The sequence below is a fragment of the Fistularia commersonii genome, chromosome 14 (genome assembly GCF_037954325.1).
Source record: "Fistularia commersonii isolate RoL2024-O1a breed Wild chromosome 14, RoL_Fcom_v1.0, whole genome shotgun sequence".
Lineage (NCBI taxonomy): Eukaryota > Metazoa > Chordata > Actinopteri > Syngnathiformes > Fistulariidae > Fistularia > Fistularia commersonii.
Genome location: NC_141297.1, coordinates 974,061 through 1,001,968, shown reverse-complemented (window position 1 = coordinate 1,001,968; position 27,908 = coordinate 974,061). Strand labels below are relative to the sequence as shown.

At 53.8% G+C, this 27,908-nt stretch overlaps 5 protein-coding genes across 5 annotated transcripts in view; 3 read left to right on the top strand and 2 right to left on the bottom strand.

The window, feature by feature from the left end:
• camta1a (calmodulin binding transcription activator 1a) overlaps nucleotides 1–5,774 on the top strand; it is a 323,754-nt gene extending 317,980 nt beyond the window's left edge. The window contains exon 24 of the mRNA XM_086160089.1: nucleotides 1,119–5,774. Coding sequence (XP_086016215.1) covers nucleotides 1,119–1,151 — 33 coding nt within the window. The 3' untranslated portion in view covers nucleotides 1,152–5,774. The remainder of the gene's footprint in view (nucleotides 1–1,118) is intronic.
• A 383-nt stretch (nucleotides 5,775–6,157) lies between these two features.
• Nucleotides 6,158–7,151, bottom strand: LOC147226825 (urotensin-2-like). Its single transcript, XM_086160088.1, has 4 exons — nucleotides 6,867–7,151; nucleotides 6,608–6,733; nucleotides 6,483–6,526; nucleotides 6,158–6,404 (listed from the first exon to the last, which is right to left on the bottom strand). The coding sequence occupies exons 1-4, from the start codon at nucleotides 7,054–7,056 to the stop codon at nucleotides 6,291–6,293; spliced, it is 474 nt and encodes a 157-aa protein (XP_086016214.1). The 5' UTR covers nucleotides 7,057–7,151; the 3' UTR covers nucleotides 6,158–6,290.
• A 1,955-nt stretch (nucleotides 7,152–9,106) lies between these two features.
• ccdc187 (coiled-coil domain containing 187) lies at nucleotides 9,107–24,130 on the top strand. Its single transcript, XM_086160087.1, has 12 exons — nucleotides 9,107–9,390; nucleotides 9,733–9,802; nucleotides 15,992–16,054; nucleotides 16,675–16,813; nucleotides 16,892–16,982; nucleotides 20,501–20,579; nucleotides 22,399–22,520; nucleotides 22,593–22,664; nucleotides 22,744–22,878; nucleotides 22,968–23,062; nucleotides 23,190–23,275; nucleotides 23,355–24,130. Exons 2-12 carry the CDS (start codon nucleotides 9,751–9,753, stop codon nucleotides 23,501–23,503), a joined length of 1,083 nt encoding a protein of 360 aa, XP_086016213.1. The 5' UTR covers nucleotides 9,107–9,390; nucleotides 9,733–9,750; the 3' UTR covers nucleotides 23,504–24,130.
• Nucleotides 20,746–22,387, top strand: LOC147226824 (uncharacterized; the record flags this gene model as incomplete). The annotated part of the gene is made up of 1 exon (XM_086159421.1): nucleotides 20,746–22,387. A coding segment is annotated over exon 1 (1,515 nt), but the record flags the coding sequence as incomplete, so codon positions are not given.
• Nucleotides 24,131–24,724: 594 nt separating the features above from the next.
• Nucleotides 24,725–26,909, bottom strand: LOC147226822 (tumor necrosis factor receptor superfamily member 9-like). Its single transcript, XM_086159318.1, has 7 exons — nucleotides 26,640–26,909; nucleotides 26,071–26,190; nucleotides 25,846–25,983; nucleotides 25,693–25,765; nucleotides 25,532–25,620; nucleotides 25,290–25,451; nucleotides 24,725–25,196 (listed from the first exon to the last, which is right to left on the bottom strand). Exons 1-7 carry the CDS (start codon nucleotides 26,815–26,817, stop codon nucleotides 25,093–25,095), a joined length of 864 nt encoding a protein of 287 aa, XP_086015444.1. The 5' UTR covers nucleotides 26,818–26,909; the 3' UTR covers nucleotides 24,725–25,092.
• Nucleotides 26,910–27,908: the final 999 nt, after the last annotated feature.

Below are 27,908 nucleotides of genomic sequence, written 5' to 3'. Positions count from 1 at the left end.
CCCACTTCGTGCCTCCCTCTCCCTCTCTCTCTCTCTCTCTCTCTCTCTCTCTCTCTCTCTCTCTCTCTCTCTCTCTCTCTCTCTGATTACCTCTTCCTCTGCATCCCCCCCTCCACCCCTCCACCTGCCCCCCTCCTCTTCCTCCATCACTGTTGCTTGGTGCCTGCTTGCATGAAGGCTGCCTCCCCTCCCGCCCCCCCCGGAGCCACAGGTGCGCGGAGGCTCGGGTTCGGGGCCCGACGCTCCGACAAAGCTGCCGGTGAATGATCATGTGACTCTCCGACACCCCCCCCCCCTTCCACACACACACACACACACACACACACCCTGTCGTTGGAGAGATTGTTCTTAGTTGTGTGTGTCGGTGCAGCCAGAGAACCTGGAAGGGGTGTTTTTTTTTCTGGATGGTGTCTTCCTCCTGCTGCATGTCGGAGTGGGTGGGGTAGGGGTGGGGGGGTGGGGGGCGTCCTCCGGGCCGTGCCCCCCCCACCCCACCCCCGCCTCCCCCAGCCTAAAGGCATGCTCTCTTTCTGAGACTGCTGTTTTTTCGGGTAGCCGTCCGTTTTGCTAGCTGTGTGTCCTGTTTCTAACTGGGGGGGGGCGAGGGACGGGGCCGCCGGACCCCCCACCTTCCAGCCCCCCCACGGTCTCCGTCTCCTGAAAGTGTGTTGAACTTTTCACTGTGACCCCCCCATCCACCCATGCAGGTCAAACCTCCTGCAGCAGGTAGGAGGTCCCGGCTTCGATGGCTAACATTCACGCACTCGCTCAGCCCCTCACACACACACACACACACACACACACACACACAGCCACGGGACTACGAGGGGGACATCTGGAACGCCAACCTTCTGTTTGTACCCCCCCGGCGACCGTCCATGCACGCGGGCCTCGAAACGCCGCATTCTAAAAAAAACGCCATTTTATGTAAAAACAAACAAAGCCCGGCCATGTGGGCGTGCGAGAAATGCATGCCGTGTTAACGACTCCTCCTCCCCTCTTCCTCTGACACACCTTTCCTCCCGCAGAGCTCCGGACGGCGTGTCAAACCTCAAACCCCCGCCTTCCTCGGAAGCATCCCGTATCTCACCGCCTCCCTTTCTGTCTCTCTGCTCCAGGGTGAGAGAATTGAAAAGGGCCAGGGAACATGAGACCCCCTCCAAGAGCCCCCCCGCCATGTGACATCGCTCCCCCGACTTCTTCTTCTTCTTCTTCTTCTTCTTCTGTTTTTTTTTTTTTTTCCCGAGACATTTTACAAGAGACATGAAAAAAAATAAAAACCCGCCAGTACGAGCGCCGCCAGTACTCGGGGTACTGCAGTACTCCATGACCCACCACCACCACCGCCACCAGGGGGACGGGGGACGTCCCGCAGGACATCGGCTTCACCGCATCCTTTGCACTTTTCTCCATATTTTTTTCTTTCTCGGACATGTTTTTTTTTTTTTTTTTTTTGGGGGGGGGGGGGGACGGAGGCGAACGCAGGACCCCGTACCCTCCCGCCCCACCATGCCCCACCCTGCGGAGAAGGGTGGGGTCGGATATCTCAGAGGACGGTGCGGGGAAAGGGGGCGGGGTGGGGGATCTGAGGATACCGTGCCAAAACACTCCGGGCGCTAATTCTTATTTCTTTTTCTTTTTTAAACCAAATATACGGGCATCCCCACGTCACGAGCCGCCGCTGTAGAGGGCGCTGGGGTCCCCCACCCCCACCCCGCTGTCAGTCTGCCCACACGGGTGCTACGGATGAATGTAGTTCGGGGTCGGGGGTGGGGTGGGGAGGGGGGTTAACTTCTGTTTTGCTGTTTTCTTGAAAGAAAAGGCCGACGCTTTATCATAAACATTGTCACTTTATTACTTGAATTATGTCCGTTCCGTCTGACGTGCCCCCCCACCCCCGTACCTCCACCCCCTCTGTCATGGAACCCCCACCGAGAAGAAAATGCATGACGTCTTGTGATCCGGTCTCTGGCCCTCTGGCTCCGGGGTCCCACCCCTGCACCCCGTTTCTTCTGTCCAACCCCCCCCCTAGTCGAGAGAGGAGAACGTTCCCGTCCTGTGTTGTAGCGGTCGGCTCATGAGGGGACGATCACACACACACACACACACACACACCTACACACACACACACACACACACACACACACACCTACACACACACACACATTGCCTTGACGTCTTAGAGATTCTTTGCGGGTGGGGGTGGGGCCAGGAGGGGGGGCCCTCTAAGCTTGTCCCAAAATAGGGGGTTTGACAAATCCATATTTTTGACAATTGAGCGATTTCTGTATATAAAAGAAGGCTGAAAGTAACTTAGGAGATTTAAAAAAAGAAAAAAAAAAAAAACCCTCTGACGGGATTGTATTTTAGAAATATATTATTTTATTCATGAAAAAAAAATGGGTCGATAAAGAAAAAAAATCCAGATCCGAGGACAAGCAGCAGAATATTTGTATAGTTTTCTTTGGATGCCCCGAGAAGTGCGGTTGTATTGTTTGTACATAGTGTAAATACCCGGGACGTACATGAGCGACGTGCATGAGAAGTATGAGGGGGGGGGGGCAACAGCAAAAGCAGTCGTGGCTTCGCTCTGTAAAGTCACCTCTCACGACCAGAGGCTTTTATTTGGCTCCCATGTCTGCACAAGCATGAAGTTATTACTGCAATACCCAGATATAAAGTACTTAGAGCTAGGAGAGTCTGCCAAACGGTCTCTAAAAAACAGGCGCGGTTATGTTCACCTGTTTTATTTTCCCGTGGAGGGGCGGCCGAGGAAGACGAGGAACCCCCTCCTTCCGCCTCCATGTTTAGCGTTCGCCGTCCCTTTCACAGACGCCAACGGACGGAATGTGATCCTGTCCGATCTCGACGATTGTAAGCGGCGGCCCCGCCCGGGGCGCCCCCACCTCCTCCACGCCCATTCGCGGACTCCTCGAATGACGCGTAGCGGGGAATGTTCTGGCCATCGAGCGGCCGCACACGCCCCCCCCCCCCCCCCCGACCCCAACCCCCGCCCCGCCGATAGCGGCGTTAGCATCGGATCATTCAGCCAAGTGCCACTTGAATCTCCCGTCGCGTCACGTGTGCTCACGTCAATCAGTATTTCCCACGTCCTCCACTGCCTGCTCGTTACTACCTTTATTTACCCCCCCACTCACACACACACACACACACACTCACACACACACACACACACACACATACACACCTGATCTGTACTTAAGCCCCACCCACTCCCCACTCCCCTCTCCCCACCCCAAATCTTTATGTAGAAAGTGCCTATTCATCCTGATCACACACACACACACACACACATACATGCACACACACTGAGAAGTCACCACGTTTATCCGCCATCTTAGCTCTCTAGCTTGCTATGCTACGATTCTCTCTCTCTCTCTCTCTCTCTCTCTCTCTCTCTTCCCTTTTTTCCTGTTTTCCACCGGGGACAGTTCCTAGAAACGCCACTACCGGGGTTTGCTGCCCGGCGTCCGCCCCGGAGTCCTGCGTGGCCCTATGCGGCGCCGTGGCGACCGGAGGAGGGCGCATTACGCTTGCATGGGTAAACTAGTTAACCGGGCGATAGAAGCACCTGAAGCATGCTTATTTTCCTAGAATCGGTAGTCAGGTAGACGTGTTAAAAAGACTTAACTGTTCTGTAAAACGGCGAGCGTCGGTCCGGCGCGTCACGGGGACTGCGGGTGACCAGGAGGGCGGCGGGGACGCCGACGCGGCCGGCCGGCGACCGACGAACCCCGGCGGATGTTTTCTTTTCCTTCTTTTCTCCCCTTTTGGTTTCCGATGACCCGCGGGGCGCCAGGCAAGGGGGTCGGGGAGTTGCGGCGCCGGCGGGGTCGAGGGCGGAGGGCTGGCCGCGGGCCACGGGCGGCGGGTGGCGGGCGGCGTCCGAGGGAACGGTTCACCTCCCGTCTGTATTTTACTCAGGGTGCCAAAACGGGGGGAGGAGGAAACAGAGGTCTTTCATTTAAGGGCTCATTCATGCTCAAGGCTAAATAGGGGGCGGAGCCTCCTGTCCGTCCGTCTGCGAGCTCGTGGCCAAACGGGCAGTACCACCGGAAGCCCTGGGGGGGCAGCGTTGCCCGGTATGCTCAAGAGCTACCGGTGAAATGAACAAAGAAGACAACATGGCGTGGGTAGAATCCAGGGAGAAGAAGTCTCCTCGTGCCGGCGTGGCTTTAAATCATTTTTATTCAGACGTCCACTGTGGAGCAGGTCTGCACCACGCTCTGCTAGGTGTTCTGCAGAAACCCAAAAAGTGGCTTTTATCGGCGCAGGAATCTCCCGGCTCAACGCGGGGTGGCCTTCCGTCTCGACCGGGAGACGGGCAGAGACAGGAAGTGTGTGTGTTGGGGGGGGTTGAGGCTCCGGAGGGACGGATACTAATGATAGCAGGAGCGCTAACAGCTACACGCTAATAGCAGACATGATTCAAATGTAGATTTAATACTTATGAAAGAAGCAAGAATGGCGAGACGCTGCTGTAACACAACCACGCCCTCCTGGGAAGTGTGTGTGTGTGTGTGTGTGTGTGTGTGTGTGTGTGTGTGTGTGTTTGTGGGGCGTTACATTATCACCAGCTCCTCCGCCGCCGCCATCTTTGTTCTCGTCTGACACCCTGACCTCCAGTGGAAGTAACAACTCTCCACGTCCGTCACCTGAGCATGAAGGAGCCCGAACCCCTGCGGCGGGAGGTGGACCCTGCCGTGCCGTGGCGTCCACGTGCAGATGTTGTCTTCTAGCGCCGTGCACAAGCAGACCCTCTCACCCCCCCGATTCGTGTTATCTCTTCCTTTTCCCCCCCGGAACACCTGACGCCGGAGGAAGGCGACCCCAACCACCTCCACCACCACCACCCCGTGGAGACAGAGCAATAAAGAACCCCGTAGGCCCCCCCCCTCTTACCCACTCACCCCCCCAACCCACCCCCACCCGGAGGGAGCTCCGACGCGATTCGGGCTCGTGTAGTCGACTTATGCAAGCCGCCGGCGTCGGCGGGGCGAGCGCTCGGCGGGTCACGGACAGCGGGTTGACGTGGCGCCCCCTTTTACCGAAACTGCACGTTTTCACGGATTCCAGACCGCGGAGAAAAAAAAAAAAGAAAAGGGAAATAAAAAATAAACGAAAAAAAAGGCCCTGCTTGGACGGAGAGCCACGGGTCCTCGACACTTTGCATGTGAACTAGTGTTAGATCTATTTTCCTCTCCTCTATAGCTGTCTTTCTGTCTCTCCCTGTTACGTGACCCAGACCCCCCACCGCCCTCCTCCCGATCCTTCATCTCCTCTCGGTTCTCCCGCTGTGTTTTGCTTTCCTCCTCCTTTTTCTTTCTTTCTCTTTCTTTCTTTCTGTCTTTCTTTCTCCCCTTCCTCCCTCCTCCCCCCCCCCTCCCCGCCCCGCCCCGCCCCGCCCCGCCCCCGACCCAACCCGTTTGTAAGTTTTATTTTTGTAACTGTGCATGTACAAGCGTCACTGACTCGATGGATATGTTCAAAAAAAAAAAACGACAAAAAAGGAAAAAATGACAATAAAGATAATTTTAAATAAATTAAAAAAAATAAAAATTACAAAAAAAAATAAAAATAAAAATAAAAGAGATTTCAGCTGCTGAAGCCATGCAAATACATTTTGAATTGCCCTTAAAATATGGAAGATGTTTTCTGGATGCTTTATATTCTTTCTGCTGTAAAATAATAATAATAAAAAAAAATCAAAAAAAAGAAAAAAAAGGAAAAAACGGAGAAAACTTGACAACAAAGTTTGGAAGTTCGAGTGTTTTTCTTTTGTCTTTTCATTGCTGCTGCCGCCTCGCAGCAAGACGGTTCGGAGTCTCCGTGTTCTCCCCACGTCCCAGAAGCTTGCAGGAGGTCCAGAGGAGAACCGACATTATCCAGCTGCGTGGATGAGAGGGTGAATGGTTGGATGCCTGGATCTGAGTGTGTGTCTTTCGGGATGGACTGCAGGATGACAAGGAATGAGTGAAAGAAAGACATTTCTGCACGTTGGGTTCTTTTCACTGTCATTTTATTCTGGCTTGTTTTTTGACGGTTGAGTATTCACATCCATGCAGTTCTGTACAAATACAGTACTTTCAACTACAACCTCACCATTTCCCCAAGTCTTGTACTAAACATTGCTTTTTAGTAAGTGAGCGCACCCTCACACACACACACACACACACACACACACACACACAGAATAAGTGCATGCCTGCTTCTTCTCCACACTCACATCTGCACAAACAGATCCTCGCCGCGGCGCCGGCGCCCTTTCTTTACACGCAGTACTTCCAGAAGCACTCGGAGTTCCCCGTCCTCTTGCCCAGCGGCCTGCGGACGCCCGGCGCCCGGCCGAGGGGACTCAGAAGAGTCCTGGACCCCAGCAGGACCTGGGGAGGGAGGGAAGAGCAGAAGAACTCGTTTTCGGTTTGCAGCTCGCGGCGCCGCCAGTGTTTCCATCACCTCACCTCTCTTTTCAGGCCCCTCGGCAGCAGGCTCGCACCTCGAACCCCTGTGGGAACATCGCATGAGCCGACCTGCGGTGACAGAGTGTGTGTGTGTGTGTGTGTGTGTGTGTGTGTGTAGGCCTCACCTTCTCTGTTGATCTCCCCTGATATCAGGGTGGAATACCTGAGGCCGGCTGCATCCTGAGGAGGGAAGCCTCCGTCCGGGAGAGAGAGCTCGTCCAGGGGTCCGAACGCTCGCTCCTCCATGGACGCTGAAACAAAACAAACATGGCTTCTGTAGTTTTCCGACTTCTTTAAGTTGTTGTCCAACCTCCCGCAAGCCGTCCCTCCGTGTTCACCCTCTGGGAAGATTTGGATCTTGGTCTGCGGAGTGTGTCGACTCACCGGGCTCCGGGTAGGGCAGCTCGGCGGGCTCGGCGATGGGGTGGGCCAGCAGCGCCCCGGACGCCAGCAGGACGAAGGCCAGGAGACGGTGACTCTTCATGGTCGCGGCTGGGAGATGTGAGCGAGCAGAGAAGACTGGTGGCTTCTCCGCCGGCGCCGTCCGGTTTATATACCTGCCTGAGCGCCACATGGCAAACGCACTCACGTCGACGCCGCCGTCGGCCGCATCGCGGGTCCGAGCGCGGTAAATCAGTCACGCCGGAAATACAGGCCCAATAAAAAGCACCGGTGTCGCGGCTCGGGCCTCAAGGTCGGGGCCTTGTGGCAGGAGCTCGACGGCCCCGGCTCCTTTTTTTAAAAAAATTTTTATTAGCTTTGTAAATGGGATCCGGGGCGGGTGCGTGAGATGTCGCCCTTAACCTTCGCCCAACGGGGCAGCAGGTGGAGAAATAAACATCTCGCGCCTGAATCACCCGAGCCTGGAGCAGCGAAGGGAGCGAGGCGAGGGTCGGGCCGGGATCCCCCAGTAAAACGGCATGATGGTTCGTTAGGAGGTTTCGACGGAGATGTCGAGGCGCCGCAGGCCCGACGGCCCATAAATCCCGCTGACATTTGGAGGCGGTTAAAGACGGGAGCCTCCGCCGCTGATTCACCCGGATTATTTAGAGTCGGACCTTCTGTGGCTGTTATTTGTATATTTATTAGGCGGCTGATGTCGGCGTCCGAGCCGCGGTGCGATAGTGAGGGTCCCCGAAGCGACGCTGACATTTAATTTTACGGTTGGAGGGACGGCCGGCCCGCCCGGGTTTCGCCACGTCTCCTGAAAAAGACGTCTATTCTGAATTAGTCCAGGCGGCGCTTATTGCACCTCAAATGGCATCTTTGGCTCTTTATGGGGTGTTTCAGATGGATCCTTATTTTTCTAATATCTAAACCGTGGCACTGGATTGAAATGGTTTTGATAACAAGAACATCCACGTATTCATTGACCGGCATCAGATATTTTGTCCAAAACCAAACGGTAAACTAATCCGATTTATTCATTATTGTTATTTATTTATTGCTTTATTTTTATTTAGCGCCGCTTTAGTCAGTGGTTTGTCACAGAGAAAGCTCACGCAATGCAAATATCCTGATATTTTTTAGCAAAATTAATCCATTACACTGTATCAAAAGACATTGCATTATATTGCATTTCATGACATAATGCCGTATTAAATTCCGTCCAAAGTTATTTGTCGTTCAGAAACATCCCCTAATATTGGATTAGCAGCAAATCAGCACAAACCCCATGTTTAGGTGACGCACACACACACACACACACACACACACACACACACACAATCTTTATTATTGATGGGGGTAAGCAACCTGTATAACGAAATCAAAAATGACTGAAGCTACAGGAAAAGAAGACAAGGAGATCATTTTGATTTGGAAACGTACAGTAGAATATTTTAAAGGACGTGTGTGAGATCCCGAAATATAATGGTCCTACAGTATGGTCTTTACAAATCAAAATCAAATTTGGAGAGAAGCATCGAACAGATACTATTAGTCCCTAATGGTCCTCCCATATCACCTGGTTTTGTCCGAGCCAGCAGAGGGAGACCTTACGCAGAGAAAAAAAATCCCAAAGCCCTCTGCGAGTGCACATTCAGCAGTTCAAGTTGGAAACACAAACTCTTGGCTCTGTGGTGCAGAGAGAAGAAACGAAGAATAATTGGAGACACGATTCTGAGAGGTTTGCCAATCAACACATCAGAAACAGATCCGGCCTCTGAAGAGAAAAACAACCAATGGTTTTTCCAGCTCAAAATCAAAAAGTTCCCTGCAGCTGCGCACTTAACCACACACACAAACACACACACGCACAAGTGAACATTTGTCCTCCCACAAATCTCTCCATCAGTCCATCGCAGATATTTGGGCTGCAGCTTCTGCAGCTTCCAGGACGACCTCCGGCTGCGGGGTGAGAGGGGCCAAGCGTTGCCTTCACTGACCGCTGGGAATTCCGGCTACTCAGCCGATGCTCGCCTGTTAAACGCCAATCACTGCACGGATGAAAACGATCGCGGATGATCTCACGGGTGTTGCAAAATTATCGATTATCGGCGTATTAAAAACAGTTAAAAACAGAACTCATTTGCGCGTTTAACCACGGGTGAGTATTTCGACGGACTTTTTTAGGGAGCACCTGAAGGCGGCGGCCGTAACCCGCCCCTTACCGCCGGCGAGCCGGAGCGGCGGAGAAGCGGCCGGAGCGGCGGGGCGGTGGGCGCAGTCTGTCCGCCCGGGGCTTCGCGGAACACGGCGACGGGGACGGGGAGAGGGTGGGGGTCGTTCCGTCCAGCTTCCGGATCACACCTTCCGACCCACGGGCGTTCGCAGTGTCGTCTGCCGGTGATCCCGGGAGGCGGAGGCGGAGGAGGAGGCGGAGGAGAGCGGCTGACAGCCCGCCGTCATGTCCCAGACCTGTTGAGTCGCTCGTTGGACAACAACACCGGAGCTCCTCTGGGAACAGGTAGGGCGGACGAGAAAAGGGGGGAAAATGTGGAAAAAAAAAATCCCCACCTCTCTCACGCTTTTAAACATATTCATTTACTGTTTGCGCGGTGATTAATTAACTTCAGTAACAACACCGGTTCGCCGGACCCATTAGCATTACCCGGTTAAAGTTAGCTGCTAGCAAGAAGTGCAGGGATAAAGTTGTTAAGTAAGCTAATGTTAGGAGTCAACACTTCTGCTAGCTTTTTGGGGGGGAGGGGGAATAGTTTGGACTACTGTTTGCTGTGACTGCTTTGTACTTCTGCTTAACTGAGAGTTGTCCATTCCGCTGTTTGAGGACCTTCACTCTCATCTCCAGGTTCTTCTGGATGGCACCATGATGGAGGAGTTGGAGATTGACCAGTCCAATCTCCCACGCGTCCGGGAAGGTAAAGACCATGTGGAAAAACCAACTGATGTTGACCATTTAAACCGTAACCCCCCCCCCCGGAATTACGGTCAGAGTTGTTTATGTCCAGCCGGCTCTGGAAAGGTCAGAGGTCAGGGCCGTCCGGGACCCCCGAGCGCCTGCCAAGGGCGCCGAGCCGAGCAGATGCGAGGAACGGCATCTTTTGTTTTTCCAGGCGAAGACTAAAGTTCCTGTGGCATCTGGGATCAGATGAGATAAGTGGCAGGTTAAATGTTTTGGCTGTTTTGCAGCAGGCAGTCAAAAGCTCCTTCATACCGCCGCCCCCCCCCCCCCCTTCCCTCCCGTCCCCAGATAAGTATCTCGTCGCAGGAACGCGGCGTGCACGATGCGGCGGCGGACCAGCGTCCCGACCGGTTGTTATGTGTAATTCAACTAAAGAGATTAAAAGCTCGTGCTGCATCTTCATATAATGTATTAAGCCACAATTGCACTTTTGATTGAGCTCATGAATGTGCATCTGTTCACCACTGTTTTTTAGTTTTCCGTCTAAACTGAGGGGATTTTGAATGAAAATGAAACTCAGGTGTGAGAGAAAGTCGCTGTGTGTGCGGACGTCTCGGGTGGGGGGGGATTTATTTCCGCACAGTGCGAATATGCGAGATAATCGAATCAGCGTGGGAAGGAATAGCCCGGGTTAGCGAGCGTTGACTCTGTCTTTGCCGCGTCTGCTCTAAACACGTCTGTGTTTTCTTTTTTATCAAGGGTGGTAGTTTGGCACTCCGGACTCGTCTCGACACACAAAGGGCACGCTGTGCGGCTTTGCAAGTTCACGCTTTATCAAGCAGGACCGCTAACGGCAGCCATAAACCGCTCACTCGGACAATGGGAGCGTGCAGATTTATTTATTTTGTCGCCGCTCGACCATTTCACCAGACAAATTTGTCAAAGCGCCCCCCCCCAGGAGTCACAGCGCCCCGTGTCCCACTTCTGCTTCTCTTTCCTCCCTGTGCGACAGTCCCAGCCAAGTCAGCTCTTTGTTTTCGCTGCCCCTCTTATCAGTTCCTGTTTTGTCCGTCCCCTGGCTGCTCCTGATATAGCCCGATGTGCAGAGGGAATGCAGTTCCCAAAGGAATTCCCCCCGCCGACCTCCTCCCCTCCCTAATTTCACTCTCACACACTTGATCCGGCGTCCCATTACCCCTCACCTCTCATTGTTCCGAGCAACAGTTGTGGCCGTTCTGTAACGGCACGGAAAGCTGAGGGATGAACACACACTTTGTGGTGAAATTGTCTGCAAAAAAAAAGGCAGTGGTAGCAGGAGAGCGGCGCAGGCCTGGGAGGAGGAAGAGGAGGAGGAGGAGGAAGGCTTGTGGGCGGCCGGTGGGGGATTTGGCTGAAAATAGAACCCTCTTCATTTTCTCCTTATGCCAGTTTCTTTGTTTGTCAGGCGTTTGCCTCTGCAGCACTCCGAGGGAGAAATGTCTGGATGTGTTGCTACAAGGCGTGGGATGTCTGGGAAGAATTACACGCTTCTGTTTTTGGACGTCTCCTAGCGCCCCGGCGCTGGTCAAAGCTGAGTTAAAACTCCACTCGGGGGAATGTTGGGAGATGAATGCTTCGCCCTGAGAAGCGGCTGCGGGATATAAGAGTTTTGTTCTTGTCATTAAAGCCTCACAATCCCCGTCAAACGCCCTCTTCGGCAATTTGCTCAGGTGCTAAGCTGTTGCTAAGGTGTTAGCAGGCAGCCACAGTTGCGTTTCACTCCAATGAAGTGCACAAGAAGTGCTCTGATGCTGAGGGTTCTGCCTCGTAGGTGGAGGGGAGTTGACGCTCTTCCACCTTCTGAACGTCGGCCGTAACTTTTCACTGAACATGAGGATTAAACGTGACAAATGGAAACGGAGGCTCCCCAGCCGGGGCCACAGAGGTTGCAGTTTCCTGTTTTGTGAAGCCTGCAGAAGCCTTCCTACAGGCCTTCTTCTCAGGCCTGCGCTCTCTTTCCAGATCAGTGCCACGTCCGGCTTCTAGATCTTTGACTTCCTATCCTCTTAGGAAGCAGACACAGGCCTTACAGGGAGAACTTATTAAGAAGCTTTTGTCTGGATTCCCCTTAAGCTGGTGAAAATGTACGGATGCCCCGGATCGCTCCGAGCCCGTGTTTTTTTCGCCGCCGTCCCTGAACGCCTCCGTCCATCAGAACCTGTTTGGCAGTAGCAGCGGCGCGGCCTGTGCGTCCCGCCCCCGCGAGCGTGTTTCGATTTTGGAAAAACGAGTTAACCAGCTTTGCGGACACACCCGCCAAGACGTTCCCCTCCATCTTTGAGTCCTTCCCTCTCACACTCCGTCCGCTTCGCGCTCAAGACCAAAGTCGAGCTTCGAACTGTCGCTTTGTCCGGCGGGATTAAAAGCAAACCGGTGACACAAATCCCTCCTCGCTGAAAGACGACACATAAAGACAGGTTGGCGATCCATTTAGCGGCTCGGCCCTTAAGCCCCTGCGACAGGTGTAAGTAATAAAGTGTGTCTGCACGGGTGTGGGTTAACTACGGGCGCAGACTTAGAGGGGTCGTCTGTGGTGTAAACAGACCCTCCGCCCGGCTTAACTCTGTCGGGGTGATTTCCGTGAACCCGGGTCGCAGACTGAAATGCACCCCGGCGCTCGGGCTCTTCTCATCTCTGAGGATTTGAGGGGCGTTCTCACTTCGTTTGACCTCGGCGCGCTTTCAGACGCCTATTTCCGTGATGAGGATCTCGCCGATCGGCCAAGTGGGTAAACCTTGAAATGTGATGTTTCATAGTCAGCGCCGGCTGGGATCGATCTGAGGGCTGCAGCGTTTTTATCGAAGGAAATTAGTTTTATGAATTCAGAATCACCACGCAAACGTATTTGTGTCTCTGGAGCCAAAGCATCACTTTTCATGAGATAAACTTTATTGATCCCCATTGGGGAAACACATTTTTCATAGCAGCGTAACAGTTATAATGTCAAAAAAAGGAAATGAATATGAATATAAATATAAACAGAAGACAGATGATAGCAAGACAAAAGAAATCAATGAATAAATAGACAGCCAGCGACATCAGGGATGACAGTTTATATAGTTAATAACTATTAAACCATTATCACACCAGTATCTCCCCACCATCATGCAGGATCAGTGGGTTCGCTGAGCTTGTTTCCCAGCAACTAGATGGTCCCATCTGTGGGTGATGGTAGACGGTGACGCTCCAAGTGTGTTCCTTACGTCCAGTCTACTCCGCAATCTGGTTTCAGCCCTCCATACTTGCTTTTGTTCTTCATGTTCGTGCTCTCTTTCATTTAAAAAAAATCCCAGGGCTTGCCTTTTAATGCTGGGTTCTTGGCCTCTGTGTGGCTTCATTAGCTAGCCTAGCGTGGGAATCACCTGCCGTGATGAACCTCCGGTTTAAACACGACTCTTGGTATTTTCTTCTGAATGCAGCTGTTCTTTGCCGGCAATCTGACAGCCTTCTTGTGCCTCTTTATTTCAAAATAAGCTCTCGGGTGACTTTTGTTTGCGTGCCATTTCAGAAAGGGTTAGCTTGCAGGCTAATGCTTGGATTTTCACAGTTGCAGACTAAAAACTGAAAGTCGGAAGGAAACTTTAGGATTTTTACTAGAATTACAGCGCGCCCCCCTCATCTCGATGGTTCAGTATTCTGATCAGTCCTTTCCTCGTCTTACGGTGACAAAGCACAATCATCAACAGATAGGTGAGCTGTGACAAAACCAGAAACAGGAAACCGGGAAGACAGACAATCACCAGAGCAGTTTTGGCGGCAGAGGTGGTATTTGTTGGCGTGATGAATAAACGGGAGCGGCGAAGGACGTGCCGATCAGTATGGAGCATGGAGAAAGGGGAGTGGATGGTGGAGCTGTGGATGAAACGCTGAAGCTTACTCCAAGGTATCACCACTGAGTGGAGAAGGAAAGGCGTCGGACTGAAATAGCAGAGGGTCTGCAGATACATTGCACGGTGGGAAGAAAAATAGCGGAAAGAATGTAGTTGTCGTTTTGTAAGTAGCGACCCTGTAAGATTCACAGTCTTTGTAAATGTCAGGCCGAGACAGAAAACTCTAAAAAAAACAAAAAGACCTTGTCTTTAGATGTGAGCAGGTGTGAGTCTTTTCAAAGTCTTCTGATATATGAGTAGCTTTACTTGAAGAACACACTTTCCTCGGGGTTAGGCGCATGCAGGAGGGGCAATTTTTCAAGATAAAATACACGGACGACCAATAAAAAATGTAAAACAACGTTTTTCTCTCTTTGCAGCCCGATACCGAATGATCCACGGCCCAGTAGCTGGGGACTTCCGGTGTGGGGTTCACGTGGTCCTCCTCCTTTTTTGGGACAGTATAACCTTGGATGTAAACAAGCTGGGCTTTCTGAAGGAGATGTAGGGCTTCTGTTGGCAACCGTTTACCCCGTCCAGCCTGAACACGTCCATCTGTGGAACCCCCAAACCTGCTGCCAAATGAGTGGCTTCAGATCTGCACCCCTTCTTTTTGAAATCACAGCGTGAGGTTAAGACGTACCACAATGCGAGGTACAGGATGCATCTGGGTCTCCTGCAGCGGGTTCAGGAGCTTAGACGTGCACCACATATGGCATCTTCACTCCACCGCACTCCAATACCTTCAGTGAGGAGCGTAGACGTCAGCCGGCCCGCCGTGATTAGATCAGTGGAGAGATTAGCGGCAGGACAGGTGTTTTTAATCGGTCTGGAAGCTGTCCAGTCAGCCAAATGTCTCCTGAAGATGGAGAGGGGGCGGCTTTGCGAGGAGTGGAGATATTGTGTGTGTGCAGAAAAATAGAAGGACGCTGTCGCTCTCTGTTTTGTTTTCTCTCCGCCGGCATTCTAGTTTTTATTTGGCCGGCTTTTAGTTCACCCGCGACCAACAACCGCCATCTCGGCTGGTTTTGGGGCGACTGTAAACACTGGGCATGCCTGCGGTCGTGGCTTGACTGCCGAACGACTCCGAGGCTGCCGAGATTAACGTGCAGACGAGGATTCCGGAGTGCATCTTTGTTTTCCCTTTGCAGGAGGGCATGGAGGAAGTAACGGATCGTTGTCATGGCCTGCAGGCGACTAACCCTGGGGGTCCAATCAGAGATATCTTCAATTCTCTACGACTCCTCTAGGGTGGAACCGTCTTCGGATCTCCATCCAGGCTGCGAACACCCTCTCTTAACGATAGCCTTGAAACTCTTCCTTTTTGGAATAGCAAACGTTAGCCTAGCCCCTAGTTATGCTGCCATAGGCTTACTCTGCTGAGTGACATCCCATGATGCACCTCTCATTCCTCTCCTGTCTTCACTCATGTCCCTCCATGATTGGAGCCCAATGTTTTCTCCTGGGCTCTCTCATTGGTTAGCTTCTCAGGGGTCTTTGCTTGACCTCTTGCTTTCTATCTCTTTTTGCCCCAGCCGGTCGAGGCAGAAGGCCGACCCGCATGGAGCCGGGATCTGTCCGAGAAAACGGCAGTTGTTTGCTCCCGATGGCAGTGTTGGGTTTCTGTAGATCATCTTGACGGGTGTGATCCAGACCCGCTCTACATGGAAAGGGTCATCGGACGGACAACTGTGCCGTGATCAGCCGTCATAGAAATAACATGTGCCGCAGCTTTCCAGCAGCTTCCTCACCGCGATGACCCGGGTGACGGCGACACGAGTAAAACCGGTTCTTTCCTCTTCGCGCCGCTGCAATCCAATTCGACGTCTTAAACGGAAGAAATTGTTTGTGTTCCCGTGTATTTGAGCCGCACAGTCGTGAATTGTGGTTCGCCGTGTTCCGGTAGTAAAGTGTTTCTTATAGTAGAAGGCCAGCAGCGAGTCCTTCTGGCCTCTGGACGCATATAGACAGGGTTCTCTTAAAATCCCCATCATAACAGGGCTGCCAGTCAGGTCACGCCAGCGCTGTGGGCGCCCGCCTTTTTCTGAGGTGTTGACGGAGCTCTCCCCCGCTTTTGTTTACGTTACAGCCGTCGTAAAAGGCGGCTCTGCCGAACCAGAGGTCTGGATGAGAGGTTCCCGCTCTGCTGTTTTTAGTCCGGCCAGCATCTTTCTTGTTGTTCTGTCGTTTTATAGAGTTTTATCATGGAGGCGCCGCTGTTCCACTCAACTCCAATGCAACCTCACTTTATGACACGGAAAGATGGATTTTTCCTCTCTTGTTTTCTTTTTCCTCAGTGTGCCAGTGTTTCGCCGTGCTGGAGGATGGCGTGCTGGCTCACAGTCTGCAGGAGCAGGAAAGTATGTCCGCCGACACGTCACGTTCAGCCATATGTTCAGCACAACCCCAACCTCCAAAAATAATGCAGGAGGTTCATTGGAGACACTTAATTGTCCAGATGTGTGAATGGTTGTACGTCTCTGTGTGGCCCCATGATGGATCCAGGATGAACCCCACAGCTGCTTCGGGCTCCACCAGCCCCACGACCCTGAATGCAGCAAATACGGTCTTGAGACTGAATGAATGAATAAAGAATTAAACATGAGCGTCAGGAAGCCTCTTAGGAGCAGTTGGAGGTGCGGTGTTTTGCTCGACGACACTTCGACAGGCTCGGAGCAGCTCGGGAATCCGGCCGGGAACGTTCGATTCCAACCCCCGAGCCCCTCTGCCTTCTTTGAAAAAGGCTGGAGGTCTCCAGAGCCACAAAAACACCAACCAGGGATCTTGTGTTAAAGTGTTTGGCCTTTTAGGAAAGGTGCGTCTCCACCTGCACAGACTTGACTGAGATGTTCCTGCCAGGAGGCTAAATTTAAGGCAGATTAAGTTGCCAATCAGAACTTGAATTCACAAGTCCGTGTCGTAGTTTTAACACTAAAAGTACAGAGTTGACCTCCAGCCTTTTCCTGTCTTTCCTCCTCAGTCGAGCAGTTCTACACCACCAACGTGCAGAAGAACCAGCTGGTGCAGAACGACATCCGCGTAGCAAAGAGGCTGCAGGATGAGGAGGACGAGCGGCGCGCCGAGCGGAGCGCCCTGCTGAGGCAGGCCTCCAGACAGCTGTAGGTGAAAATAACACGTAAGAAAAAAAACAACCCGCAAGCTAAAACAGGATTCAGACACCGCTCCCTGTCCCGTAGAGAGGAAGAAGACTTCGAGTACGCCCGTGCAATCCAGGAGGAGATCCAGCGCGGCGCCGAGGAGGCCCGGAGGAGGGAGCAGGATGATGAGGTGAACACATGAACACCAGAAAAGCCTCCACGCACTCGCAACACGGTCTTTTTCCGGCCGCGATCCTCCACACGTCACCAGGAACTCGAACCCTACATGCCATTCGGCCTTTGGGAAGTTGCGGTGAATTCATTGCCATGTTGTGCGACAGACGCTCTCCGCCGTGCACGACGACAGGCTCCGCTTTCCAAGAATTGCCGGCCATCTGGCATCTTCATACGCCTTCCTAGATGAGCTTCACACGCAAAGCATGACAAAGCATGACATCACTGAACATTTCGGACCGGTCGCTGTCAGACGACGCGTGGAGAACGAGTCCCGACAAGAAGTCCTCACCGACGTACGTAGACGCCTTTCAGCAGAAAGACACGGTGCTCATGTTTCACGCAAGCTTCGAGTCTCATGAGGTCATGGAGGAATCTGCCACCACGGCAGATGATTTCCAGTCGCCGGCACAATGCCGTCCTCACCTTCTTGCCCCCCTTCTATTTCATTTGGTCTCCTCGCCAGCGTTATCAGCACTCTCACATCCTCCGTGGCGCCCCGGGGGTGACGGGGGGGGGAGGTGGGGGGTCAAGGCGAGGTCCAGATTTGATCGTCTGTCTTCTCTGGCTCTCAAAACTAATTGTTTGGAAAAAGTTCAGTCATCACTTTGACAACGTTGGGATGGGAAAGCCCTAAACACCCCGCTTTATTGAACTTAATCCAGATGCGTAATGTTGCTTTTTGGGAGCTAATTACATAAAGGAGACAGCCGCCGTTTGTGATTTCTCACTTTGGGAAAGACGCCAGCGTTGGCAGAGGCGCGTTTGATGTATCCAGAGATGATTGTTCAGCACCGCTGTGGAGTGGATCTGCAGCAGAGCTGGATGGGAAACTAGTTCACAGCATCCTGCTCCTCATGGAGGGAAGGATGTTTGTGGAAGGAGGAGGAGGAGGAGGAGCTCGAGAGCTCGCAGGAGAGCGACACATTTATTAAGACTCTGGTGCAGTAGAGCATCGATGCGGGGCTTCAGGCCCAGAGCCGCTCTTCTCTAAGCTGAAAGTTCTCACGTGACACATGCCGAGCTTTTTTTTTCTTTTTAAATAAATAAGGCGGATTATCTCCGGCCCTCCCATGATTGAGCAGCGTTCTCCAGGAGATGCAGGGTCCTCTTCATGGTCTTCTCACAGCAGAGCTGGCAAGAAGTCCTCTCCTGTGATTCACATCTCCTTTTTATAGCCACGCAATTCTCACATATCTGCGAGTCGGTTCGTCCTCCTGGGTGGCACGGCTGTTAGCGCTTCCTCCTCACAGCCAGAAGGTCCCCGGTTGGATTCCCGTCGGGGGCCTTTCTGCGTGTCCATGTTCTCCCTGTGTCTGCTGGGGTTCCTCAGGGTTCCTCCGACAGTCCAAACACACGCAGGAGGTTCACGGGAGACCCGACACTGTCCAGACGTGTGGACGAGAGGGTGAATGTGTGAATGTGTGACTTGTGAATGAAGGAGTTCCACCTTCCAGATTGAATGTAATCCAGGGCTCAACTCAATCTGGGCCGGTGGACACACGACTGCGCTGCCAGTGTGTGTGACCGATGGATGGATGGATGGATGGATGGACAAGAACAATAATAAGGTCCGTCCGGTCTCCAGAGGCCCTCCAGGGAGCAGGAGTGAAGGATTGAGCTGTCTCAGGAACGGAGGAGGAGGCGGGACTCCCAGACGCTCCAATGGAGCAGTTGAAGTCACCAGACTCCTCCGGCATAATATTTTCCTTTACCCCGCAGTTTCCTCCCGGCCGAGGCCATAACAGCCCCCTGTGTGCGGGGCGGCGGAGGCCCCGCTCTGCTCCTGGTAGGACCGCGACTTTGGTTTTGGTTGCTGACGTCGCGCTCCGGTAAAAGCTCCTCCTGAAGAACCTGCTGATCAGAGGTGTTCATTAGCTCCCACCCCCCTGCAGATACTGCCTTTAATTAAGGAACAGAAGGCACCAGGCTGTGCAGCTTAAAATGCCAGATCCCCGTGGCACTCCCCACCCTGCACCGCCATGGCGTGCTGCTAATTGTCTGCTGACGCCGGCGAAGCAGCCAACACACACACACACACACACACACACACACACGCACGCACGACTGCAGAGCTAAATTAGCTGCGTTAGCTTTTAGATGTGATTTACGTAGCCCGCGCAGCCCCGTGGAGATTCCTCGCTTGGAGGGGTTTGCTGATTTGTAGCGCAAGTTATGAGTTATGACCTTTTTCCTGGAAAAGAAGTGCAGATGTGGAAGAAGGAAGGAGGAGGGGTTTTCTTTTAGAGAATGGATGAGAATGGCTGCTGCTGCTGCTGCTGCTGCTGCGTTGTGCAGGACCGGCATTCCCTACTGACAAGGTGTTACTTCAAGCGACGCAGCCACGTCCATCCCTCTCTGTGGGCTCCACAGTGAAGGCAGATGTTGCCACCTTCTGCTGTGACGCCTGTCGACACCTCCGACGCTTTGGCGTCTCTATATTACACCCAATGTCAATGAACCGACTCTCCAGCCTGTTCCTGTCACGCCGGAAGCGCGAGGCTGATCGATATTGATCACCTGAGTTTTGTCCTAAAACTGATTGGATGCTGCGACTTTGGAAAAAACACAGGGAAATCTGGACTAATTCAGAATAAATAGATTATTGTGAAATGCGTCACATGGATCTCCTAGCATTAGTGTGTCATGTCTATGACTAGTATGAGATAGTGCCGCAGCTAATGACCATTCCAATGCTATTTATATTCAAAGCAGCAAGAAAATACATTTTCTTTTGCAAAGACAGTTTGTCAACCAAATATTCTTTTTATTATTCAACAAATATCGCAATAAAATGTTGCTGAAAACGATGCACAGCACCTGCAGTCTGTTAAGCTAATGACTAAATACACAAGGCTTTTGATGGGTGGTAAAATACTTATTTCTGGGATCAGGTGTGAAACTGTGTACCGTTCATTAGACGTTTCTGATTTCAGGAAAAGCACTACTTCAGTTGGCTGCAGTGAAACCGTGTTCAGCGGCTCTGCGTGCACACATTGAACACACGAACGACCTGATAACCACTACATTAGCCATCAACTAGCTGTCGCAGTCCTAGTTTAAGATCACTAATCTCTCGCTCTTTCTACCCCGACTGGTCAAAGCAGAAGGTCGCCCGCATTGAGCTGGTATCAGTCCAAGGTTTCTGCTCCGCTAAAAGGCAGATGTTCCTCGCCTCGGTCTCCAAGCGCTCGCTGTTGGAGGAATGTTGGGTTCTGTAGATCCTCCTAAAGCGTGTGGTCCAGAGCTGCTCCGCGTGGACAGGGTCTGCAGACCATCGAGCCGGGATTCTGCGACGTACAAATAACATCTGACTGAAGCTGACAACAACAACAACAACAACAAATGAACAAAACCACATTTGGGATTTTAACAGACACCTTCAAACGCCTCATAATCTTCTCCTCTAAGACCATCATCTATTTAATTGACAAAACTGGTGTGCATGTGTGTGTGTGTGTGTGTGTCCCACAGGAAATGGCTAAACGAATGCAGGAAGAGGAGGAGCAGAGGATCAGGAGAGTGAGCCGAGGCCAGCGAAGCCCCTCCGAAGGTCAGGCGCCGTCAAGTGTGTGTCAGTGCGACGCGCTAGCAAACAAACAGGGCACCGGTGTGTATTTTCTGTGACGATGCTTTGCGCCGGAGAGATGTTTGTCCTTCTTCGCAGACGTTCCTAAAGCATGAATGAAACGACGCTCCCGTCCCCTCCTCTCCGACGCACAACTAACGTTTCAAACACAAATGCACTTGCATTTGTGCGTGACGTTTTTTTGAAAGCTGAGTATTAACTGCTGGCGTGCCGTGCCCACTAACAGCTTCACCCACACTCCCTGCTTCTCTGTTTGCATGTTTGGCACCACTCAAGGCGGCGGCGACGGCGGCGGCGGTGCGTCACCGCCATCGCCCGACCAGCCAACCTTCAGCGGCGCTTGTGAAAGAGAGGAGCGGTTCTACCCCGCCGCCGCCACAGGGTGGCAGCGTCGTCCTGCCGGCAGTGGCTCAGACGTGCGCGGGCCTCAGGCGGGCTCTCGCAGCAGAGCGGCGGCTGCGAGACGCACGTCACGGTCAAATGAAGGACACTTGTGCTCCATAAATGAGTTACGCGAGCGTCTGAGCGCCGACTCGGACGACTCGGACTCGGTGTTCTCGGAGCTGATGGACCTCGGCTCCCGGAGGAACCCCCGAGCCCATGATGCGCCGCGTCCGAGGAGCCGCGGGAATCCACGCTCTGCGGGGAGCGGCGCCGAAGGCCGGACGGAAGGTTACCAGGACGGCGGCCGAGAGAACAGGGGGCGCGCCGGCCGGGGGCAGGAGGGGAACATCGAAGAGGAAAACGGCGTTCAGAGCAGGGGCCGAGAGCCGGGGGTCAGAGAGAGGCGCTGCGGTCGAAGCCAGTCCGTGATGCTGCCGGACCGCAGCCGGACCTGGACCTGCCGGGACAACGCCGACAAACACGTCCGCTTCCGGGACGACGGCGAGGCCGCCAACGGGCGCGGGGATCCGAACGGCGACGTGTGGCGAATGCTAGGCCACGTCCTCCGGGAGCGCGGCGTGCCCGTCAGGCTGGGCGACGGCGGGGTGCCCCTGAAGATAAGCCCTCAAAGCAGAGACCCCCGGGCTCCTCGCGGGAGCGGCGCCTCCTGCGGCGACTCCCGACCACATCAGACGGCCTTCCGGAGAGCCGCCGCCGGCAGGCACAGTTTCCATGGCGACGTCAGGGTGAGGAGGTCCCTGCGTCGACGGAGCGGCGCGACAGATCGCGGAGGGGACGCGGAGGTTCCTGCGCTCGGCGGCGGAGACGCCTATCTGGAGCGCGGAGAAGGGCGAGGCGGCGGGACGCGGAGCGAGCGCAGATGTACGGAGGGCGCCGAAGACGACGGGCTCAGGAGGGCGGCCGGCGGCCGCTGGCGGAGGGCCGCCGCCGCAGAGCTGCTCAGCTCCGAGGAGGAGCAGCAGGTGGACAGGAACGTAGAGAAGCCCCGGCGCAGAGCTTCCCAGCGAGGCCACGGGTCCAGGCGCCCAGAAGGTACCCCAGAGGGAACCCTCCCTCCCGCCCTCCTCCGAGGCTCTGCGCCTTTTCCTCCCTCGCATCGTCATCCAATCTGGACAGATCTGGTCGTGGAGGTGCTTCGTGGGTCTCCTAGTCAAACCTGGATGTTATTTTCTTCTTCCTGGGTTTCCTTTCCGATTCCGGGCCTTCTGACATCATCCTTTGTTTGTTCTCCAAGCAAGCCTCTGCATGCCTGGTCCTCCTCTGTCTCTGACTCACGCTCCTGCCGCACTCCTGCCTTTTGCTTTGGAAGTTTGATTCAGCTGGAAAGTATTTGTTGTGTCTTCTCTGATACCATCATCACCTCCACCTCCCCTGGCAGGGGCCTCGCTGCCGTCGGAGCCTGGAGGCACCAGCCTGGACCTGGGCGAGCTGCAGCAGGTCCTGCGGGATGAAGAGCTGGCCCGCAAGCTGCAGGAAGAGGAGGAGAGGCTTTCGAAGAGGGTGGGTGGACGCCGTGGGGTCGCGGGAGGTCTTCTTCTCGCCTCCTCTTGTGACCTTTGCCCTTCCACACAGGCCTCGCCGCCCTCGCCGAGCAGCTTCTACCCTCAGGGAGACTTCAGGGTCGCTCAAGTAGCTCAGGATGAGGTACCGTGACCCGGTCCGTCGGAGCCAGACCTCCAGAGCTCGCCGCTGAAGTCGTCTCCTCCTTCTTCTTCTTCTGCAGGAAATCGCCCGCTTCATGCAGAAGCAGGAAATCAAGTCGAAGCGGCGTTCGGGCGAGCTGGAGGGCCCGTCGTCGTGGCGCGAGCACCACGCCATGATCAGCCTCCACGAGCGCAGGGCGGCACGGGAGAGACTGGTGGGTGTCGGCCCGCGCCGCCATTTTTCTTTCGCCGCCTGCCGACTCGGGATTAAACAACCTCCCGTCTTTTTCCGCCGCCGCCGCAGGTCCAGCGCGAGAGGCTGGACTCGGAGGGCCTCCTGTCCCCCGCCGAGGACGGCTCCCCGGAGAACCAGCCCCCCAGCCCCACCGCCAGCACGCAGTAGGTGTCTCTGCATGCTTTCACCACAACTCCACGCCTTCGTGTGTGTGTGTGTGTGTGTGTGTGTGTGTGTGTGTGTTGGTGTGTGGGCGCGCTCGCTAATAACCCTTTGGGTCCGTGTCCACAGGCAGACCCAGCAGATCAGGAACATCGCGGAGGAGCTGGATCCCACCTTCCAGGCCAGGCGGCCGCACGCCGACCTCCTCCAGACCGGTACTGTAACCCAGACAGGACGCCGTGTCATGTGGCGCCGCCGCCTCCAACCACTGACGCCCCCTTCCTCCCGCCGCAGGCCCCGGCTGCCGGAACGCTCCGGCGCCGCACTCCGGCCTCCACGACTTCCTGGACGAGCCGACCTTCATCCCTCCCACCAAGCGGCAAACGGACAAAGCGGGACGGCCCAAGCCCAAAGAGAAGAAGGAGAACTGCAAGCAGCAGTGACTTGATTGGACGCGCCGCCGTCCAATCGGACGCCTCCTGGCGCTCCGTCCAGGAAGCGCTGCGTTCAGTGTGAGGCTGAGGAGCACCAGCGTCCTTCTCGCTTCTGCCAGCAACCCTGACCTGCACTTTAGATCCGTCCCAGGAGAAGGAGGTGCTTCTCAAAGGCTTCTTCTGATTCAAGGCTCCTCTCCAGGTCCTCCCCGTCCTTCCAGAGGAAGACGGCAGGTTCTTCAAACCGAACCCTGCCACATTCAGCCGGGGAACGCGAAGCGCCAGGTCACCATCTGCTCGCTTCTGTTTGTTTATTTCTTCCCCCAATAAACTCACCGACAATCAGCCAGGGGTGAAACGCCGTCCCGCAGAACCTTCCGGCTCCTCACGCCCGCCGCCAAAGAACACCTCCCTTCGTACGAAGCTTCGGCGATAGCAAGTGGTCCTCCTGGTTCCTCCTCCTCCTCCTGTAGGTTCTTCTCCCAGTAGCACCGTAGAGGTAACACACACCCCTCCTTCCGCACCTTCAACGCTTCTTCGGCTGTTCGCTCAGATTTTTACGGACGCAGGGGTGATTGTGTTTAGAGGGTCTGTTTACGTCGCACATTAAAATACAAAACCGAGGCAAAAGAAAAATATGTTTACTCATGATTTCTGAGCGTCAATGAAAAAAAAAAGACAAGATAAGTCCTGTATTTTTGGCGGGCGGGAGGAAGTGAAAGACGCCCCGTGTCGTGTCGTCATCTTGACATCTTCGTTCTCGGGGCCTCGAAGCTGTGACTCCTGTGGTCTCGAGAGATGACTCACATTTTCTCCACCATCTGTGTGTGTGTGTGTGTGTGTGTGTGTGTGACATCCTACCCCCAGGACTTTCCAGACCTCTTGTCTTTAGGTTTTAGACGTGTCACCCCGCCTGCCGGCCCTGAGGGAGGGGTGGTTTCCTGTCGTCATGAAACTGCCATCTTTGCCCGATTCTATCAAAGGTCGCCAGAGGTGTGTGTGTGTGTGTGTGTGTGTGTGTGTGTGTGTGTCCAGGAAACAAACTCAAACCTTGTCCTGAACTGAGTTTTTCACCTACTTAGGCAGGAAATTCCCCACACAAGGACATTTTTAAATGTTAGATGACTGGAATTTACTCACTTCTCCAGTCCTTAGATCCCCTGTCATACTTCCTGCTGCTCGCCCAACCAAAACACACACACACGAGCGAACGGCCCATAATGACTCAGGTTTTATGTACAGGGTGAGCGGTTTAATTTTTACAGTAACACTCATCCGTCCGTCCTGCGGTCCAAAGGTGGATCCATCCATCTCACTCACTTGTCCTTCAAACGTTCACCCTGTCATCCATGCTGTGGCAGCGTGGGCTCTCCAGTGAACCTGCTGCTTAGCAGGTGTCGTGTGTGTGTGTGTGTGTGTGTGTGTGTGTGTGTGTGCCTTCTCTGGCACTTAGTCCCTCTTCACGCCACCTGTCCTCACATGCGTCCTCCAGTGAGGCAGAAGTTCTCAGAGTCCTTCAAGCCACCTCTCGTGGAACAGAGAAAGATCCTCCTGCCTTCAGGCGGCGTGGTCACACCTCCACGCCGCTGGGCGTCCAATCAGCAGCTTGTGTGGAGCAGGTCCGTGGTGGTCATCATCCCCCCCTCCTCCTGCTCTGCTTCATGGAAACTGCACTCTATGGCTATAAGGGACCTGGGGTCATCTGACACACACACACACACACACACACACCTGGTGAGAAACTCCCCCCCCACCAGCAGTGTGTGTATGTGTGTGTGTGTGTGTGTGTGCTCACCTGTGGGCGTTGTCACGATGGGTGTCTTCATCTTCATCTTCCACACCTTCTTCCTCCTCACCTTCCTGGCGGCGATGGTGATGATGATGATGGTGCTGAAGGCCACCAGGGCCACGCAGGTCAGACCCGGGAGGAGCCACGGCCGCCCCTCGTCCGCAGGAGCTGCAGGACCAGAGGGGGGTCAGAAAGATCTCCTCATCTGAGAGGCTTCAGGTGGCTCCTCCTCACTCCTCCTCACTCACCTGGAACTTTGCTCCGGGAGACGTTCACGCATCTGATGTCGGAGAAGGCGTTCCCTCGGGCGAGAAGTTGTTGATCGGGATGGGGACACCTGTAGGGGTTGAGATGGTCGTCATGTCCAGCGTGAGAACGTCTGGGGGTGCAGCTCGGGGGGGTTCCTCACCTGGAGCTCCAAGGTCTACACTTCTGGTGGATTCCATCGTTGAAGGTACCATCCGGACAGGGTCGGCACTGATCTGAGGGGTTCGACATGTTCTCTTGACCTCGCTGTTCATATGTGTGTGTTTGTGTGTGTGTGTGTGTGTTTTCCACTCACATTTCTCCGTGGGTTCGTGGCCTCTGCCGCACTTCTCCATGCAGATGGAGCAGTCGGGGTTCCCGCAGATCAGCCCGTCTTTGCAGCCGCACTGTGTGTCGGAGGAAGGCGTGCACGCCTTCACTCTCACCTGAGCTCCTGCACGGTCAGAGCACAGGGTGATGGAGACCCCTCACACACACACACACACACACACACACACACACACTGCTCCTGGATACCCACCCACACACTGGGTGCAGGGCTTGCAGATGGAGCTCAGAGGGTCCACGATGAAGGTCCCGGGCGGGCAGGGGATGCAGAGTTTGCGGCGGTCCGAGCCACATTTTTCCACCAGGTAGTTCCCTGGGGTGCAGGAGGGTAGATCATCCACAGGTAGATACCACTTGCAGTACTAACTAGTACCCTGTACAAGTATACTGACCCCCCCGCCAGCTTTAGCCGGTACTTCAGCCCTTCCCTTTTATTCCCTCTGTTGTGGCTGAAACCACCGAAACTAAATGTCGTTACAATCGACCGCTGGAGGAGGAACGGTCCCACCGCCACTGCCGCAAATTGAAAAGAGACATTTAAATGTCTGTTTTAAATTTAAATCCGCGAAAAAGGAAGAAAGTTTAAAACTTAAAAAAAAAAAACTCACAACACAACTTTTGTAGAAGAGGTCGTAAGTTTGTAACGTCTTGGAATAAAACCCCATAAGTGAGGGATTTCAACCCGAAGGCCTCGGAAGGCCGGGGCGTTCAAGGTTTACGGCGAAAAAAACGGCGAGATGGTTCGGCCCGAGAGGGACTCACCTGAGTGGCAGGACCGGCAGCAGGTTCTGGTCTCCTTGGACCCCTCAGACACCTCCAAGGGGGTATCCCACAACATGCAGCCCACCTCCATCGTCGTCTGGTCGCCCTGGCAACTATGGGCGAGCGACAGCAGCAGCAGGAGCAGCGGCGGCGGGGACGTCCAGACCAGCGACCCCATCCGGACCAGAGGGTGAGCGATGGGGTTATTGATCGGTTATATTGATCGGTTATCGATGGGTTGTAAAGACGGCGGGCTCAAACCTCATGCGTTTAACCTTTCCAGTGAGGACGAGCAGGATGCAACTTCTTTTCATGCCGCTGCTTGCCCACGCCCCCAGGGGGGAGGGGCTTGTGCTCTTAGCTTCTTCGAGCGTGGGAAACCCCCCCCCACCCCCACACACACACACACACACACACACACACTACTCCAGCACGCGACATTTCAAGCAAGAAAAAACAATAAATAGATAAATAAATGAAAAACATACACTCCCTTTAATGAAAGAGTGCCGGGTCACAGGTGGTTTCCGCTCGCTCAGATATCACAAATATGCGGGAAGTACAGGAGGTTATTGTTAGACAAAAACAACTACCCCGCCAGCGCCACTGCAACTGCCACAGAGGGGTATTTATGACTCCTATGAAGCTGAAACTTCCTTTTTGCCCCAACAGCAATTTCATATAAGTATCATTTAATCAAACATACACAAATAGAATCACACCTTTAGAGATAAACTCTGCTTCCACTGTAGTCGACTCTCCCTGCACGCATCGCTGTGTGTGTGTGTGTGTGTGTGTGTGTTTTTAGAGCTGATTTAATCTGACTGAACAGGAAATTTAACACATTTTTGTTCCTGTGGTCATAAAAATTTGTGAATAAATGTGATAAATACATTTTATTTTTTTGAATACATTTCCCATCAATGTGAATATTGACTTACAGTGTTGCTGGATGACTTTGGGTTCCTTCTGCTGGAGATCAGCCGAGCTCCTGTCGCCCCTCCAGGTCACCTGGCTGTTTTAATGGAATGTAGTGGGAAATGAAACCAAAAGTGCAACATTTTCTTTTTTCCTCCTATTTTCATTTTCATTATTGTTTGGAATTCCCCCGGTCAGTGACATCATGATATACGTATGTGTGTGTGTGGTGACATTTACCTGGTTTCACCTTTGACATCTGAGGAGCGCCTCCTCCCACGCCACGCCTCCTCACGGCCACGTGACCTCGGGGTCAGGGGGCAATTGGCCCAACGTGTGTGTGCAAGTGTG

Coding starts and splice junctions, on each gene's coding strand:
- LOC147226825 (XM_086160088.1), bottom strand. CDS start 7,056: ATGTGGCGCTCAGGCAGGTATATAAACCGGACGGCGCCGGCGGAGAAG. Junction 6,527..6,607: donor AGGGGAGATCAACAGAGAAG/GTGAGGCCTACA, acceptor ATGTTCCCACAG/GGGTTCGAGGTGCGAGCCTG. Junction 6,405..6,482: donor CGAGGGGCCTGAAAAGAGAG/GTGAGGTGATGG, acceptor CTCCCTCCCCAG/GTCCTGCTGGGGTCCAGGAC.
- ccdc187 (XM_086160087.1), top strand. CDS start 9,751: ATGATGGAGGAGTTGGAGATTGACCAGTCCAATCTCCCACGCGTCCGG. Junction 16,814..16,891: donor AGGCAGGCCTCCAGACAGCT/GTAGGTGAAAAT, acceptor CCTGTCCCGTAG/AGAGGAAGAAGACTTCGAGT. Junction 23,063..23,189: donor AGCCCCACCGCCAGCACGCA/GTAGGTGTCTCT, acceptor CCGTGTCCACAG/GCAGACCCAGCAGATCAGGA.
- LOC147226822 (XM_086159318.1), bottom strand. CDS start 26,817: ATGGGGTCGCTGGTCTGGACGTCCCCGCCGCCGCTGCTCCTGCTGCTG. Junction 26,191..26,639: donor CTGCCGGTCCTGCCACTCAG/GTGAGTCCCTCT, acceptor CCTGCACCCCAG/GGAACTACCTGGTGGAAAAA. Junction 25,197..25,289: donor CATCGTGACAACGCCCACAG/GTGAGCACACAC, acceptor TGTGTGTGTCAG/ATGACCCCAGGTCCCTTATA.